The sequence below is a fragment of the Perissodus microlepis genome, chromosome 18 (assembly GCF_051167445.1).
Source record: "Perissodus microlepis isolate ML-2025 ecotype Zambia chromosome 18, ASM5116744v1, whole genome shotgun sequence".
Taxonomy (NCBI): domain Eukaryota; kingdom Metazoa; phylum Chordata; class Actinopteri; order Cichliformes; family Cichlidae; genus Perissodus; species Perissodus microlepis.
This window is the reverse complement of record NC_140478.1, coordinates 22,242,459-22,259,698: the sequence shown is the minus strand read 5'-3', so window position 1 is coordinate 22,259,698 and position 17,240 is coordinate 22,242,459. Positions and strand designations below refer to the sequence as shown.

The 17,240-nt window shown below is 38.9% G+C and overlaps 1 protein-coding gene, 1 long non-coding RNA gene and 1 pseudogene across 2 annotated transcripts; all 3 read left to right on the top strand.

The window, feature by feature from the left end:
- The first annotated feature begins 905 nt into the window (after positions 1-905).
- LOC146367856 (chemokine XC receptor 1-like) lies at positions 906-2,062 on the top strand. Its single transcript, XM_084913494.1, has one exon. The coding sequence runs from the start codon at positions 911-913 to the stop codon at positions 1,913-1,915; it is 1,005 nt and encodes a 334-aa protein (XP_084769620.1). The 5' UTR covers positions 906-910; the 3' UTR covers positions 1,916-2,062.
- A 2,689-nt stretch (positions 2,063-4,751) lies between these two features.
- On the top strand, positions 4,752-10,133 carry LOC146367855 (uncharacterized). Its single transcript, XR_014797663.1, has 3 exons — positions 4,752-4,825; positions 8,626-8,749; positions 9,641-10,133. It is a non-coding gene; the product is annotated as an uncharacterized LOC146367855 (long non-coding RNA).
- On the top strand, positions 10,134-14,106 carry LOC146367854 (uncharacterized; annotated as a pseudogene).
- Positions 14,107-17,240: the final 3,134 nt, after the last annotated feature.

Below are 17,240 nucleotides of genomic sequence, written 5' to 3'. Positions count from 1 at the left end.
TTCTTAATTGCCATGAAGCTACAATAAAGGGTCAACATTTGTTTATCTCAAGTTTGACTGTGCAGACTTCCTTTGGATTCAAATGCATTTGTTTTTGCTGACTCAATAACCCCCAATGACTTGCTTTATGTGTTATTCGTAGGTCTAATAGATTAACATCAGAACAAGGTGTCATACAATTGTGCTTAAACACATTTCATTTGAAATGGTCCATTTTGAGAGTCAGGTCAACACTGTCTGACTTTCATTCCTTTTACTTAAATTTACATTATATTTTTCTTGACTAATGTTGAAGGCATAACACATAAATAAGATATCCTGATATCCTGGAGAAATATTTAAACATCTTAAAATATGAAATGTTTGTGCACTGCAGTTTAATACTGGCTACTCTTGGTTTTTCTTACAAATAGTACAACACAACAACATTAAAAAAAACGAAACAAAAAAGCAAAATACAAACTGGAGCTTTCAAAATGATAACCTTTAAAGTTTCAACACAGCTCTTGTCAGATTTTATAGGTTATATTATATTCTGATGTCTGGTATGATTGATGCAGGATGCTTGTAGACAGTTCTTTGTCAGTAAAAAGTATGACAAACAATGTTAAAAAAAATGTGTGCTTTCCTTTAAGGCAGTGTTCTGACTCTAACTTAAAAAGAGGAACTATAAGTTTACTTAAGAACATCAAAACCTTTCCAGCACGGGAAATTGACGGCTGATGCTTGGGGTAAGTTGATCAGTATTTGCTGTGCCTCTTCTCCTAATTTGGTGCTTTATTACTCTCTGTGTTTTACAAAAACTAAAATATATAAAAAAGAAATTCCCATAAAGAAAACTGCTTAGTTAATGTGTTTAATTACATTTCAAAAATCTAGTTTTGTGTTTGTGTTTTATAGAAACTTGACAATGGAAAGCAACTACACAACTGAAGAAGAACATTATCTATGTGAGGTTAACTTTCCAACCTTTACTGGCACTTTGTTCATATTGATCTTCATCATCAGTGTCATAGGCAATGGTCTCCTCTTATGTGTCCTTTTCATCTATGAGAACCTGAAAAGTATCACAAATATTTTCATCCTGAACCTGGTCTGCTCTGATTTGATCTTCACCATCACACTTCCATTCTGGGCTGTTGATTATCTACACCACTGGGTCTTTGGAGATTTTTTCTGCAAATTGATTTCTGCCGCATTCTTTGTTGGTCTGTACAGCAGTGTCATTCTGCTGACTGCGATGACAGTGGATCGTTTCATTACTGTGGTGCTGCACAACCAGCTGAACAAACTAGACAGAAAGAAGTATGCAATTGGTGCTTGTGTAGCTGTCTGGGTCATCAGCATCTCTGCATCCCTGAGGGAAGCTGTGATCACAAAGGTGGGAAACTGGGAGAATTATACCTATTGTGAGACATCTGAAGACAACCTCGGGCAACACCTCCAAGTGTCACTGCTATTCTTCCTCCCATTTGCCATTGTTATTTTCTGCTATTCTGCCATCCTCAAGAAGGTTTTACAAGCTTTAAACAGAAAGAAGCACAGGACTGTAGTTGTGCTGTTGTGTATTGTTGCAGCATTTTTCATTTGCTGGGGGCCATACCATATTATGTTTTTAATCAATTCTCTCTATACACCCAAAGGTTGTAAAACACAGGAACGGTTGGCTATCACGTCTCGTATTTGTGAAATGCTTGCCTATTCTCATTGCTGCATGAACCCTCTGCTGTATATGATCTCACAGAAGTTGCGAAAGCATCTGTTGAATCTTTTGCACTGTGAAAATGTGTGCAGGAAGAACAGGGAGAGAGACACTGGCCGGAACACAACTATTAGCCAGAAAGTTGTTTTCACAGAACAAAGTACTGCTGTCAACGAGGACCTGCATGACTATCCATTAAACAATCTGTCTTAAATTTACATATTGATTTAATTTGTAAATGCTTTTACATAATATCTATTTTTCAGTTTTTCACTGAGCCAGTTAAGAAAACAACAACAACATATGTGCATTTCACTGCATTCCTTTGCATTCACACTGTTTTGTGTAAAAAAATAAACTGTTGCTGAAATTCAGTGACGCCGTTTTCACTTCTCTCTTCTAACGAAATTCTGTATAATGCCATGGCAGGCTGAACTGACAAAAAAATGCACTGACAGCACTACTTTATGGTGTCACTACTGTGAAGTGTAAGGGCCAGATTTGGCTAGTGGTAAATTTTGAAATGATGCACTCCCAGCAATGTGCCAATGTGAGAAGAGTGTTATACTAACAATGGACATTTTTTAAACACATATTTCTTTCAATAATGATCAATGATAGTCTGAGTGACTAATAAAACAGTGTGTGCAGGTTTTACACGTGTTTCTCTTCAAAAATGGCATTACAATTTAGGAAAATCAACATGTTTTTGATATCAGGAAAACTGATCCTATTAATAACTGCTGTGGGTTGTGTGTGCATAAATCCAGGTCTAGATAAATCTGACGGTGAAAGAAGAGCACATGACTCATGCAGAGAAGGTCTGCATTATTACAGCCTATTCCACCATCCTGAAACCTCTGCGTAACAGTTAATGTGTAAGACGCACAGAAGCACCGTCCTCCGATCAAACCACCACCGGTTTCACGTCTTAACAGCTGTTTTATACGTAAGCTGTGGGGCGTGACCAGGCTAGCCACAGTGTCTTAAAGAAGTATCCATGATCAAGGCAGAGGGGGCCATTTCCCTGTACATGTAACGGGGCGGAAAGATCATAGAGACACCGGATTTCTCTTATATAAAACAGGTGCCTCTTCAGTGCACCTGTTGTTACTTTCATTTACACCAAAGCAGATGTCAGCTAGCACAATGGTTTGTGCTAGCTGACCGGACAGACTGATATCAGTGCACTTTTATGACTTTGTGCTATACTGTTTTGTTTACTGACTTATTTTTCAATTCATTTTTAAGCTGTGAAGTAAAAATTTCCTGTAATAAAATATAAATACATTTATTTTGAGAAAACAGCATTTAAGTTATTTCTAAGCATCCTTTGAGGCTATGAAGTAACAACTAAAATAAAAACTATTTTTGATGAAAATCTGAAATGTAATTTTCAAACATTTTTAGTTAAACAACAGCCATAAAAACATTTCCTCATCTCCTACTATTTCCTTAAATGAGTTAATAGAAATTCAAATTATACTGTTGTAAAACTTGCAGGTTATCAAAAATGTTTTATCAGGCTATTAATTTAGTGAATACTTCTTATGCCAGAAATGAGTAAATGCGAAGTTTATTATTATAAATTAGAATCCAAGTCTCATAATTACAGGAAACACAGGTTTTGACCTGAATGCAATCCCGATCTTCTCCATTAGATGGCGGAGAAATTTTAGAAAGTAAAAAGTAAATCACTTGCAGAACTCTGAGCGCTGGGCTCAACAAAAATACGGCAGGTAATTGCTGCCTCTAGTTTAGCTGCACCAAATGCTTACCTTAAACATAATCCATATTTACCGGCCAAAAGGCATAATTTCTCATCTGAAAGGGCTCCTCATTAATACATAAATTATTTTGATTAGGTTAAGAAAACATTTCAGTGATAGAGAAATAAATATGATTTTGTCTCAAATCCATGAAATTACTTTAATTTGCTGTATTATTAGCAGGTGTTTCACCAAGAATATGTCAATTATTAGGGGAAAAAAAGACGCTAAACTGCACCCTTGGAAGCGATGGTCAGGGGTGGTTTAAACTTCTTCTGTGCCTAGAGCCTCATTCTCAGCTTGTGCCAGGGTGACCAGTCCTCTAATGTGGTCGGCTGCTCGTTGTGTCTTGTTCTCTGGGACTCTAGCTCTTTGGCGATGGGCGCCCCTCCGTCCTTCTCCTGCTGCGATGGATGCACAGATATCGCTGAGATGCTGAGATGTGTACTCTTGTACTCTTGGGGGCTGTGGATGGCCCGGATCTCCTGGATCTAGTTCTGTCTGCCTCTGGGGGCGTTGTTGTGGCTTTCCACCCTAATTATCAAGTACATTTTATGACAAAGAGACATACAGAGGCTGTTTTTTTCCGTTTGTTTTTTCTTACTGGTGCAGCAGTTGAGGGTACATCCTTTTATTATATTTTGTTGTGTCCCCCCCCCCTTCTTTTTTTCTCCTACCTTTCAGCTTAGACATTGTCATACTATAATATATAATATTATATTTAATGTAACAACTGAAATAACACAAATAGAAATGAATAAATAAAAGAGATAAAAGAAACACATCAACAAAAGGAAGCAGAATATGTTGGGCACAACAGTGCATTCAGATCATAATTCTGATTGCAAAAGTCATCAGACATGGCAGGAATAAAAAGAAAAAAGGCTAAATGTCTCTTATGTTACATGATATCATAATGTAATAATCCTAAATCTTAATAAAAAGTTTTTAGTCTCATTCTGCCACTAAAATTAAATTACCTGGTGATGTATGAATTTGAAATAAAAATCCCACCTTTTGAGCAAGAACAGAATAACTGGTTATATTTAGAGCTGAGGAGTCCTCACAGAGCTGGCAGTGTTTGGAAACAGTTAGTTCAGACTGTATCGCCTCCAACTTTCTCTACTTCAGACTCCTTAAACAAGACCAGTCTTTTAAGGTTAGATCTGAAAGAAGAATATGCATATGCAAAATGAAACATGTAGACAAAACAAAAAGCCACAGCTTTGTGTTTGACTCTCAGTTCAAAGATTCCTGGCAGGTAACAGATTTAATCTCTGAGTTACAATTTAGTTTCACTTCATATGGACGCTGTAGTGCAGACTGCTTTCTCCATCTAAAACTCCACATGAAGGTAATGCAACAACTTTGACATTTTTTATTTAATAAAAAATATATTTTATTACCTTAATTAGACTAGACTAGAAACTGGAAAAAAGAAGTTTGACTCTATTTTCAATACAAATTTAATTAATCAACTCTTAATTCTCACTAAACTTAAAGATAAAGGGGCCCCCAGTACAATATTTGCCTTGTTGTGTGTGTTTATTTCGCTGAACAAATGATGGGGAACAGCTGTTGGTATTATATTTACACAATATCGCGAAAACACAAAGGAGCATTCAGAGGACTTTGAGGAGCTTAGGTGTTTCACTTTTTTCACAAAAATATAAAAAGAACTAGTGTCTTTTTATGTCAGTGTATAAACTGTAAATGTTTGTATACTTTTTTTAGTTTGTGAAGAATCATTAAATTCAGTAAAAACAGTCACGGCAGCTTAAAAACATTTCAGTTTTCATTGAACTTAGAACTTAAAAATGTTGAAAGAAGATTATTCTTCATAATAATAAGATTAGAAACAAGGATGCATCTTCCGTCCACTTTCTTCAGGACTACAGTTAACTTAATTGCCCCTTGGGGATAAATAATGTCTTTCTGATTCTGATATTACTCCAAGGTGATTTTATGGATTTTTCTGTTTAACAAATATGTGCAGATCAGTAGCTGTGTGACAATGGACATAGATCATATGTAATTTTTTTTTGCAATCTGATGCAAATTATTGTATGATTTGAATTATAAATGAAAGTATATTTTAATATTGATTGGTCAATTTTAATCAGTAAAGAAGAATGGACTCTACTTGAAAAGTGAATTTTATGTATATTACCAGCTCTTTGATTTCTGTGAGATGAAGGAAATGAAGGAAAATGTATGCAAATCTGTGAATTTTGTCCTAACAATGCATGAAGCCACTCGTTGAATTTCAGTTTGAGTTTTAATCCACACAATTTAATAATCTTAGACTATCTGCCCTTTATTTGAGTGCTTCTATTAACTTTACATTCTGAGTAATGAAAAAACATCAAGATAAATCAAGATACAAGTAAAGAGTAAGAATTGCAAGTGTACACTATTATGAAGTAAACATACTTTAAAATTCAAAAGATAACCAACCAAAATAAAAAAGACTGGCTGGGCAGGTAAACTTTGTTGTTCATATTAAATCCTTTTCATTTATTTAATGGTACCAGATTTTTAACACTGAGTGGTTTTGTCACTACTATTGTATCATAAAAAGCAACAGGAAAAGGTCATGTTTCATCTCAGTGAAAACAGGCCATTCCTATTATTTTGTGCAGTCAAGGTTAGGTCTTCAAGAATTTGACCAATGAAAATAACCCGGATAACACTGTGTTCTACTGTATTGTCTAATACAACATGTGACAAGTGCAATCAGTCTGTGCAAACAGTAGCATCCTAACAAAACAATCTACACTCTGAGATCTAGTAAAACAGGTAAAACATTCCTGGTATGGAGATATAATCTCTGGGCTAAGTTTAGTTTCACTTCATATGGACATTGTTGCACAGACAGTTTTGCCAATTAAACTTCCAGAGGAAGGTAATCCAATCCAATCCATTTTTATTTATAAAGCATTTTAAAATACAAAGCACAGGACCACAGTGCTGTAGAATAAAACAAAACAGTAAAAAAATAAAAAACATAATACATAGAAATTAAAACAGCCCTATATTTAAAAATAAGATAAAAGCATAAATTAAACTAAAACAACTAAAATAAAATGTCACGGGTTGCTTAGAGGATCCACTCGCAGGACTCCTGGGTAGCGTTCAAACAGAGATTGTTTATTGCAGATCTTCACCAAGTGTATGTACAGACAGTGCGAGGTTAGTGCTATATACAAGACGTGAGGGGCAGGGGTCCAGGGCTCCAGGGAAAACGGGGAAATCACACACGCACTCAGAACAGCCTCTCTCCACTCCGCTAGCGACCTGTCACTCCTTCCACACTCCACATGGGGAAACACGGGAACGGGTCCGGGGAATCTAGGAACAAAGGAACATGTTAAGTCTCTGAGACAGAGGCACGGGAAACTTGAGCTAGGTGTGTACTGACAAGAGCCTTCACAACAATCCAGCGTTGAACAGCTGATCTCCTCCTTCTAATGTACCAGCTGGTCTGATGAGGCCCAGGTGTGCACGATCCGGGAAGGCGTGGACCGAGGGCGTGAACCCGCCATGAGTTCCGCCCCGGCAAAACAGGGGAGAGGGAGAGAGAGAGGAAAAAGAGAAGAGAAGGGGGGCTAGGAGTGGAGAGATGCTGATCAGCGCCTTGCCGATCCCGCAGGTCGTGACATAAAACTAGAACTAAAAACCAATATCTTACAAGGAGTCAAAGGCCAGGGTGAAGATGTGGGTTTTCAGGTGTGATTTAAGAACAGGCAGAGAAGGAGCGTGTCTTATCTCTAAAGGCAGATCGTTCCACATAATGTAATGTAATAAGAATGAATTGTTCTACTTGTTTCACCTAAGCAGAGAAGCTCAGACCTCCCTCTCTACAGCCATCTCCCGGCTCGTAACAGGCCAGACACCCTATACTCCTAAAGAACTTCCCAGAGAAAACTTCGAGGGACACGGTCAAATGCTATCTCCCAGTCAAGAAAAAACATGGGTAAACTCCCATGCTCCCTCAAATGTCCTCAAGAAGATAAAGAGCTGGTCTGGGACAAAAACCGCATTGTTCCTCCTACAGCCAAGGTTCGAATAACGGATGGACTCTCCACAGACTTTCCCCGGGAGCATTTTTGAATAAAGAAAATAACACAGACAATCCTGTCTTACTTTATTCAACATACAAGGAGTACAGTCATTCTGTGTTAAATGGCGTCCATCTAAATCTCCAGATGAAGGAAACATGTAAACATCTAACTGTTTTACTTACTAACACAAAGTTTTGTGGTATACTAGACAATTTATATTGATTACTTAAGTTTAGGTCTTCAGGAAACATAATTGAGATAATGCCATATTTTTGGGACTGTTTAGACCACTTGGTATGTAGTGAGAATTGTTTAAACTCGCAGGCTATCTGGGTTAAGGTAAGGGTTCGCTAGTTCGGTGCTGCTTCTTGTAACTGTTTAACTTATAGCTAATTATGTCAAGGATCACTACTGCTGTGGTGTACATCAACTGGTTACTGCATTCACACCTTCACATACTCTTGGTATATAAAAAATTCCCCTGGTCACCAGTTAAGCTTAGTGGGTGAGCAGGCAACCATATGCCGTATGGCTCGAGAGCAGTAGGCCCAGGTCGAGTCTGATCTGCGGAATTGTTGCATGTCTTCCCACTTCACTCTTTCCCCTTTTTCCTGTCAATCTACACTGTATCTATCCAATAAAGGCTTTTTAGCCTTTATTGGATAGATACAGTGATGTCATATGTTGTTCCTGGGATCTGCTGGACACACTCGCCTAGCTTGGAGGTCACTGCACCGAATGCTTCGATTACCACTGGGACCACTGCTGCCTTTACCCTCCATATCTTCTCGAGCTCTTCTCTGAGCCCTTGGTAGTTCTCCAGCTTCTTGTTTTCCTTCTTCCATGTTGCTGTTTTTCTATGCGCACATAGAAAAAACATGTTTGATTTGGCAAACATTTTGCCAAATTTGAAATTGCACGTGCCAAATCACACATTGGACACCCTTCCAAATTCTTTTGTGTCTTCCTGGCGTTGAACAAGGTATCTTTCACCTGTGAGGCTAATGTGTTAGCCACTACACAATGGAGCAGACTGAGTTAATAAAGACTTTAAATACCACTGACCTTACCACCTTTGTCGTTTCAACAGATCCTCAAGAAATTCCAGTAGCATGCTCGAGTTTGAAGAAATGGAATATAACAAGGCCAAGGCAATTTTCACATTCCAGTACATTGAAGTTGGTGCTTCTTGGCATTAAAAGTTTTGGAACCAGGTGAGTCACTTTGGCAAATGTTTAATCAGTTTATACCATGTCAATAAAAAATGCCTTGAAATTAGGGAAAACGAAATTATTGATGGTTACTGCGCTCAGAAACCAGTAGGAAGTGTAGAGGCCTTTTTCTTGGAATGGCTTTAGCATATCAGCACCAATGGGATATTACTAATGGCTCCCATTAATGGTTGGACTACTTCTTCTCTGTTCACATAATATGTTCCTTTGAATCTATCTGTTCATTAGTACATTTTAAACTACCCTTTAGGGTTTTCTGTTGATGTTAGGCTTGGTCACTGCTTAGAGGACTTTTAACTCCAAACCCTTTGAACTGAGAAATCAATGCCTGTCAAGAAAGTTCAGCAGTGAACTGGCAAGCAGTTTGAGATTTTCATCCCAAAAGACTTTTACATGGTTATCATTTTGTGTAGAGATTTAAAATTATTAGCCTAACTGCATATTATAAGACTTTAATTTCTGATCTATGTGCGAACTTCAGGCTTGAATGCACTGACCTTTGAAGACTCCTGTTTGGTCTCTGAATTCTAGCTGGGGATCTAGATTTCATCATCGGGATTATCCTTGACATGACAGTCAGGCAGTGCACACAGATGATGTTTATCCTATGTGCAAGATTGAGGTTCATGATGAAATTGTAGAGCAAGAAGTTGGCTAAACAGACCTTCTAGGAAGAGATCTAAAAATACTGGCTGTGATGCTGTTGCACCAAAGTAAGCGAGACAGTAATATAAAGAGAACCTTCAAAATTAAATTAGGTTTGTTTTCTGATTTTTTTTATTTTTTCTAATGAAGTCTCATAAAGTGCTTATGAGTTGGCTGTTATATCAAAAAGTATTTCTAATTTGGTTATTTATTTATTTTATCTTTCAGAAAGTACCACGTCACTGTTCAGATCAAAACAGGGAACAAAGTTTCAAATGAAAGCCACATGGGTGACAAACTGAGATGCTGTGAATAAAGTCCTGTCTCCATGAATATCATTTTCATAAATTATACCAAAGTACTATTCATGAACGATACATACATGTGTTCAGTGGAAGGGAATACAACAAACTAGTTGTTAACGATGAGTTGAATGAGTGTGAATGTTGTTTTAATAAGCCAATCAGGAATCAAGAGGAAATGAGAAGAGAAGAGGAGAGAAGAGAAGCAGAAGAAAGAGGAAAGACAGAAAGAAAAACTGAATTAAAGACTACAAGAATTTCACCAACAAGCTAAAGAGCAGCTTGAAAAAACCGAGTGCCCAGATCTCAGATGAATGTGAGTCACAGTGAGATGGCTTAATAGGGCATCTGGATAAATGTGAAGCCAACTACGAATCAGGCAGTGACAGTGCTGAGTTTCTTGAAATCCTCTCGGTGAAATGCAGTCTCCCAGTTTCAAATCTCAGTCTGAGTCAGCTCACAGCTAATCAGCTTAGTGAGATCCTTTCAGTCCTGGAAAATGCGTCTGTTTAATGACATCCATCAGCACTCTGCAGCACACTCAGGTGTTCATCACAGAGCTCTGTGCTCTGTCTCTGGATATATATGAAGGAGTTTCCCTACAATGCATCTCCAATCATATGCAGTCCCTTTTGGGATCCATCAGCCAATCATAATGTGGAGTTTTGAGAGTTTCCTCTTGACTCAAGCCCTGTATCTGAACCTGGTGGTTGGTGGTCCACAGTGAGACAGATGGTGCAGTGGTATAAAGATGAGGAAACAAAAGGCACGGACATTCTTTTTTATGAAATACGCCACATGAAAAATATTGAACAAAAACTGAGTGAATCAACCTAATAACTTATGTAACAAAGCTGATCAAAACTGATTACATAAAAAACCACACAGATATACAGCAAGCTAGGACTCCCAGCAGCATCCCAGGTGAAATTATTCTCTACTGCTGCAGTGACAGAGACAGTTTGAACAAAATACACAAGCAGCTGTTTCCCGGTGATGTCATTGTTGCCACAAACTTTGCAGGTTTCCACAGAGGTGAACAATAATGGAGGATTATTTGTTATCCTCTCCTTACTCTCTGAGAACACAAGAGTGGAACTCCAGGCTTTTGGTCAAACTGCATGCAAAGGTAAACCTGGATCTGGTCAGGTAATCATCTCCAATGAACAACTACAGCCATCTTTCAGCACAGTGTCCTCTCTGGAGAAACTTGCAGCAGAAAAGATAAATCACATGATGAATGATGTTGCTGAGATGAACCTGTTTTCAGAATACTGTGAAAATCTTCAAGATATTTATAATACCACTCTCATTGAGGAACTAACAGGCTGTCTTCAATTTGTAAAAATGTCCTCTGCAGACTCAACAAACAGTAACCCAAACAGCCTGGAAAAACAGTTAACAACCAAGTGCATAATGTATAGTTACTTTGACAAAAACATTACTGAGGCTATCCAAAATTTGGATGAAATAAAAGAGAAAGCGAGGGATGCAATGTCCAAAACAATCCAGATTTTTAAACTGGTGTCAGACGAGGATAAAGATCTCCAAGTTGAAGCCATAAACGCCTACCATCGAGTAGAGAAGAATCGTTTCTCATGGGAAGGTCTGCTGGTGTTCTTTCCTGGAGTTTTACAGATTGTTGGAGGAGCACTGCTCACTGTATTTACATTTGGAACATTTGCTCAAGTTGGATTGGGACTCATTACAGAGGGAATATCAGACTGTATCACTGGCATTGAGGCCATGGTGACAGGAGAATTCAGCTGGAATTCATGGGCTATAGAAAAAGTCATTTCCATTGGTGTCTCTCTTATTGCATCAGGAATTGGAAAGCTGATATCAAATGGATTCAAATGTTTTAAAACCTTATTTAAATTTGGTAAACAGCATAAATCAATGTCAATGTTCCTTTCAAGACAGGCTAAAGATGGCTTCAGTGTAGTCTTAAAGACTAATTTGAAGAATGTAGTAAAACACACAAGTAAAGAAATGTTAAAAGAAAAAATCAGCTATGTACCAGGAAAGACTGAAGGGAAAATACTGACTCAAACACTAAATGACACTGAAGATAAAGTGAAATTAAAAATAGAAAAAGAGCCTTTATCTACATTAGGAGATCTCATTATTCTCTCACAACTTGATGATAAAAAGCAACGTCACGATCTCCTGAAGGACGAGAGCAGGAAGAATAAACTGTTGGCCATTTTCAAAGAGGTCAGTACAGCAAAACAGCCATTCTATGAAGACCTCAGCTGGAAGAACATGCTGAATCCATTCCTCTCCACAGTGACTGGTAAAGCTAAATTACATAGCCACAGAAAGACAACAGCACTTCTGGGAGGTATCCAAAGTGTCTACATGGTCTCCAGTCACATAGTTTCTATTGTTAAAGGCCAGGCAAATGGTGCAATTGGTCGTTACATAAGAAAGGGCTTAAAGAGTCGCAAAACAGAGGAAAACCTCAAAGCTGGACAGAACACCAGACACATTGCATGCATGCCAAGAAAGCTAAATTCTAATCACAAACTTGTAGGACATGCAGGTCAACACTCACAATCATATGCTGAAAAGTTCAAGAACTCCACGACTGCAGGCACCATCCTTGATATCAGAGTTCTGTCAGAAGCCACTGGCACTAAAGTTGTCATCCTAACAGAGGACAGCAATGGAAGACTTACGAAAATGCAAGAGCTGAGCCCAGACACTAGACCTGCTAAAAAAAACTGTGACATTAGTTTACAGACCAAAGAGTGTCCAGTATCCTGATGGTCATTATGATGTGCACATGAATAACCAGACAATGAGCATAGAAAGTAAGGGAAAGAGCTGCTTGTTTCATGCTTTGGCACGGGGAATGAAACCAAAAGCCAGTGAAGAAGAGATCACCGTGGAAGCAAATCGCCTCCAATCTGTGGCGGCTGATGCTCTCCTCGGTAACCCAGGCCAATGGGAGCCTTTCATCAACCGGAAAGAATTAACTAAAGCAATGAGGGGAGAGGAAGAGGAAAGTGAACCAAGAAAGATAATAAATGAATGCAAAGAGGTACTTCAGAGAGAGGTTGGAAAAGTAGAGTTATACAAAAACTGGCATAAATATGCAATTCAAAATCCAGGACTTGGAAAGTTCATCAATGCAGATCACCAGCCACCAGTCAGTAGTATATTGAAGGCCCATAAACAGAACCAGAATAGCAGATTAGCAGAGGCCATGCTTGAAGTGGCAACAAACTCATCTCCTCTGGATCGAACTCTCATTTCTAAAGTGGACAGTTCTCATGGTCGGGAACTTCCAACTGTTTATGTGCCAACAGAAGTCCATCGTGAATTTCCCAGTACAAAATCACCAGCCTTCAGAGACCTCTTGGCTGCAGCCATAAGTAATAATGATATAAAGAGCACCTTCAAGCTGACAATCCTTGGTTCAATGCCAAGATTCTGGTTGGATCATAATAAGGACTTCAAAGACTTTCAGAACAACTCAATGAGTAACACCAGGCTTGAAATTTTTGAAAACAGCTTTCAGAAACACAGCACAGAGATGGTAAAGACATGGTTTTCTCTGCTTCAAAACAAAGGTGTTATAACAGATGATGATGTAAAGACCATTACAGATTGGATTGGCACACCAGGCTACAATGATCAAAATGAGCCATACAGGAACGAAGTCACCAACCTTCTCAGATCAAAAGGTATAATCACATTTAAAATGACATTTAAATAAATCACGTATACAAAACTTATGTGTGATTCTTAATAAAAGGGAATGGAAGTGCTTACAGTGGCATTCATTTGAGTGGATTTGTGTTTTCAGTTTGAGAATGTGACTTACAAGCAGATCACACAGGACACTATGGAGATCTTCCACCTGGCTGATCATCATCAATAGAGCTCTCTGTGTCGTGACTAATAACGACTATTTTCCTATTCAGAATGGTCATCACAGAAAAACATCCTAACTGTTTGTTTAGACATACTAGCATAACTTCAATAGTAAATTGACTGTTTTTTTTAACTGTTTTTATTTTGTTTATTTTTGATGTTTTAATAATTTTGTAATATGGCACATTATGTGGATATGAAACAAATTTGAATGTTGTTCGAATTATGTAAAAAAGATCATGGTTTGTAAACTCAGAAACATAACATTTTTTGTATGGTCATATAAGATTTTATGTTTTTTTAAAATAATCAAAACCAATGCTGACAGTTACCAACTTTTGACTCATGTTCAAGTATATGAGCAGCTGAAATTGATCACATATCTTCTCACTCCCCAGCCAGAGCATAAAGAGCATATAAAAAGCAATGTGTTTCTTAGAAAACGTTAACAATCAGTCTCATAGGCTTCTGAATTCATGAACTTTACAGAGTACCTGAGTGACCTCTAGTGTTCAGAAAGGCAAAACACACATCTCTTGTATTTAGATCTAAGCAATGCTTATTTATCATTCTTTTCTGGTGGCAGCTAGTGGAGTTATTCTGCAAGAGTTAGACAGAGCAGCTAATAAAATGCTAACTTTGAATCATAAAAGCCAGAAAGATGTACAATGAAAGAATTAGTAACATAATTATAGCATGTAGCTATAACTGAAGCTGGGACATTATGTAAATATAGATATTGATATAATGCAGGTAAATAATGTAATGATTAATTATGTAATGCAAGGAAAAATATGTGTATTACAGGTTAAATGTTGAGACGTCCCTGTGCAGTGGATGATTTGTTGGAGGGCTGCTGATTAGCTGGAGAGATTGATGTGGGGTTTATGAGACAGGCCTCAGAAAACACCACACAGTTTGGATGATGGGGAGCATTTCAGCAAAGATAACTTTACTTGGTGAATTTTTCAACCATAAAGTATTCTTGTTCTCTTCAGATTCACCAGGTTGCACCCACTTGATGTGTATGTATTACTGGCTGGTTTACATGAATGAACTGTAACTCTCTGTGGGTGATGCAAACCATTGCTATGGGTTACTTGTTGCAGGTCAAGCTGCCTCATTTCCTGTTGGGCTTTTTCATCGGAGAAAAGACAAATATGCTCAAAGTGTATTTTCTTAAATGTATTAATCAGTTCAAGGTTCAAGTTAAAAACGGTAGCCGTGTCTCTTAGCTCACTCAGGAGACCCAAACAAACAAAGAGCACCACACCCAGTCAGCAAACACTTTTATTGTAGGCCACAGAAACAGAATATTGGCTCACGTTTCTTTTTCTGGACCTCTCTGGACATCTCTGTATATAGAGATGGCCCTTTTACAGGTAACACTTGCATTACCATGGCAACCACCTTTTGCCTTTTATTTAGGGCTGTAGAGTTAAAGAAGAGGGAAGGATTGGAAGACCATTTCCTAACACCAGAATTTATGGCCCTCTTTTGGTGTAGGAGAGTCAACCTTACAGATTTGTACCTTCTGGTACCATCACCATTTCAGGCAGACCATTCCCCCTCACACAATCCTCAAAGAAGAAGGGTTCTCTTTGTTTATGCTTGTTAGTATCTAAGTGTAGCAGTCTAAATCCCAAACTATACTAAAATGCAAATCAGTATGCAACAAAGGACATAAAACAAATCTGTGCCACAAACCACAAAGCAATTGTGCAACATAAAATTATGGGGAAACTTTAAACATAAAAAATTCTGACATTTCACAGAATTGTAAACATTGCTCTTTGCACGCTAAAAAACGCTGGGTCAAAACAATTCTGGATTGTTTCAACTTAACAGGGTTGGGTTTTGGTTTGACCCAGCACACTGGGTTAGGATAACTATCCAAAAATTGGGTTAAACTGACCAATGTTCACAGTTGAAGTCACCAAAAATTGGGTTGAAACTGTTGTTATTACAGTATCATCTCCAGGCATGTGAGAAAGGCGTTAATGCTTAACAGGAAACCGGTGATATCACTCTGTTTTTGCATTAATTTGCAAAGTTCTCAGATGGGATAAATTTTCTGCTGTTCATTTCTGACAGTGTAATCAGTTTTCTACTTCATTTCCATGTAATGCCTGACTTGGCTAATAAACATTCATCATCTGGACTGATCACAAGAAACTCACATACCTTTTCACAGTCAAGAGAATGAATGCCCATCAAGTCCCCTCGTCATTATCTTCACCAGGTTTAATTGTTCTATCTCTTATTGCCCGACTGTGAGAGGATGTCAGACTACTCACTCAGTTCTAACACTCTTCACCTTGCTAAGAACGCCTCTGCTGAGTTGAGCTAGCTAGCTACAGCTAGTTAGCTCTATTGTCTGCCGACTTAAAGTTAGCTTAACTGGCCTTGTCAGTCTTAGCCTCCACCGTGCAGTTGGTGCATAGGCTGCCCACAGATTTCAAGTCTTCCTGTCCAGCATTTTGCTTTGCGTTTTGGAATGGATACCAAACCAAAGGCAGCCAAGCAGAAAACTTCTGTTCGCCCCTGTCCTCAGAGTCCAGATTTTCTTTGCATGACAGCGACCAGCACAATCCGTGCCCTGACTGCCTGGGAATTGTCCATGCCAGGAGAGCATTGACTAAGCCCAAAGCCTCTGCGTTTTGTTACCAGCTCCAGTGCTTGACCATGCAAGACTTGTGATATTTGTGGAGAAAGTGGATGGACAGCTGTTGCATTGAATGACCATCTCCTCTCTGTGTCTAGGGCCCTAACTTTGTCTGAGCCCAAAGCAGAGGAGTATCCAGTCGATGTACCTGCAATTAGCTGGGCTGACTACATGGAATATGTTGATGTGTTAACCAAAGGAAGACCCAGGAAGATGATAATGTGCTGGATATTGGCCAAGACATCTATGTCTGAGGATGAGCAGGAAAATCTGTGATTGACCAAGTGTGCAGCTGCTGCCTCTTCAAATGGCCATGATGACACGTCTCTTTTTTCCGAGTTTCCCCATGCAGCGGAGAAGCTGCAGTTTGACCTCTCCTCTGGCAGCTCAGAAAGCATCATGGTTTTCACGATTTTTTCCCCCTACCAGAGCCCACAATGGTCAAAAACAGCCTTCCAATGTTCCCAGACTTTGTCTATGAGCTAACCGCATCATGGAGCAATGAACAGTACAATGACCTGGACAATGGCGAGGAGGCTGGCTTAGCTAACCCACTTCCTGTGGAGCCTTTCGTGGCTGCTTATCTGGTTCAGTCCCACAACCATGATGTCGGTGGCCCCACAACTATGGCATTCAAGCACTGCAGATTCTCTGCTTCGCAGCTGCATTCGATTTATTGGGTTCAGGCCGGTGGCACCTGTGACTGACCCTCTCTGATGTCCTGGACAGGGACAGAGCTGTTTATCTGGACAAACCAGTGTCTGCTGCTGTGTTATTCGGACAATCAGTCGAAGACTGCCGGGCTAGATTTAATTTGAGAAAGAAGCAGAAAGAAACTTTGCACAACATCATCCACAGACGTCATGTGAACCCCCATCCCAAAGCTAGCTTTCACAGACCTGCCGCTCTTCTGCCCACCGGCAAGAGAGCAGCGCCCAGTTCTGCTGTGGGTGAGCCTCCAATGAGACCACAGCCTCTG

Bases quoted from the DNA above. Each gene is read 5' to 3' on its own strand.
- LOC146367856 (XM_084913494.1), top strand. From the start codon at position 911: ATGGAAAGCAACTACACAACTGAAGAAGAACATTATCTATGTGAGGTT.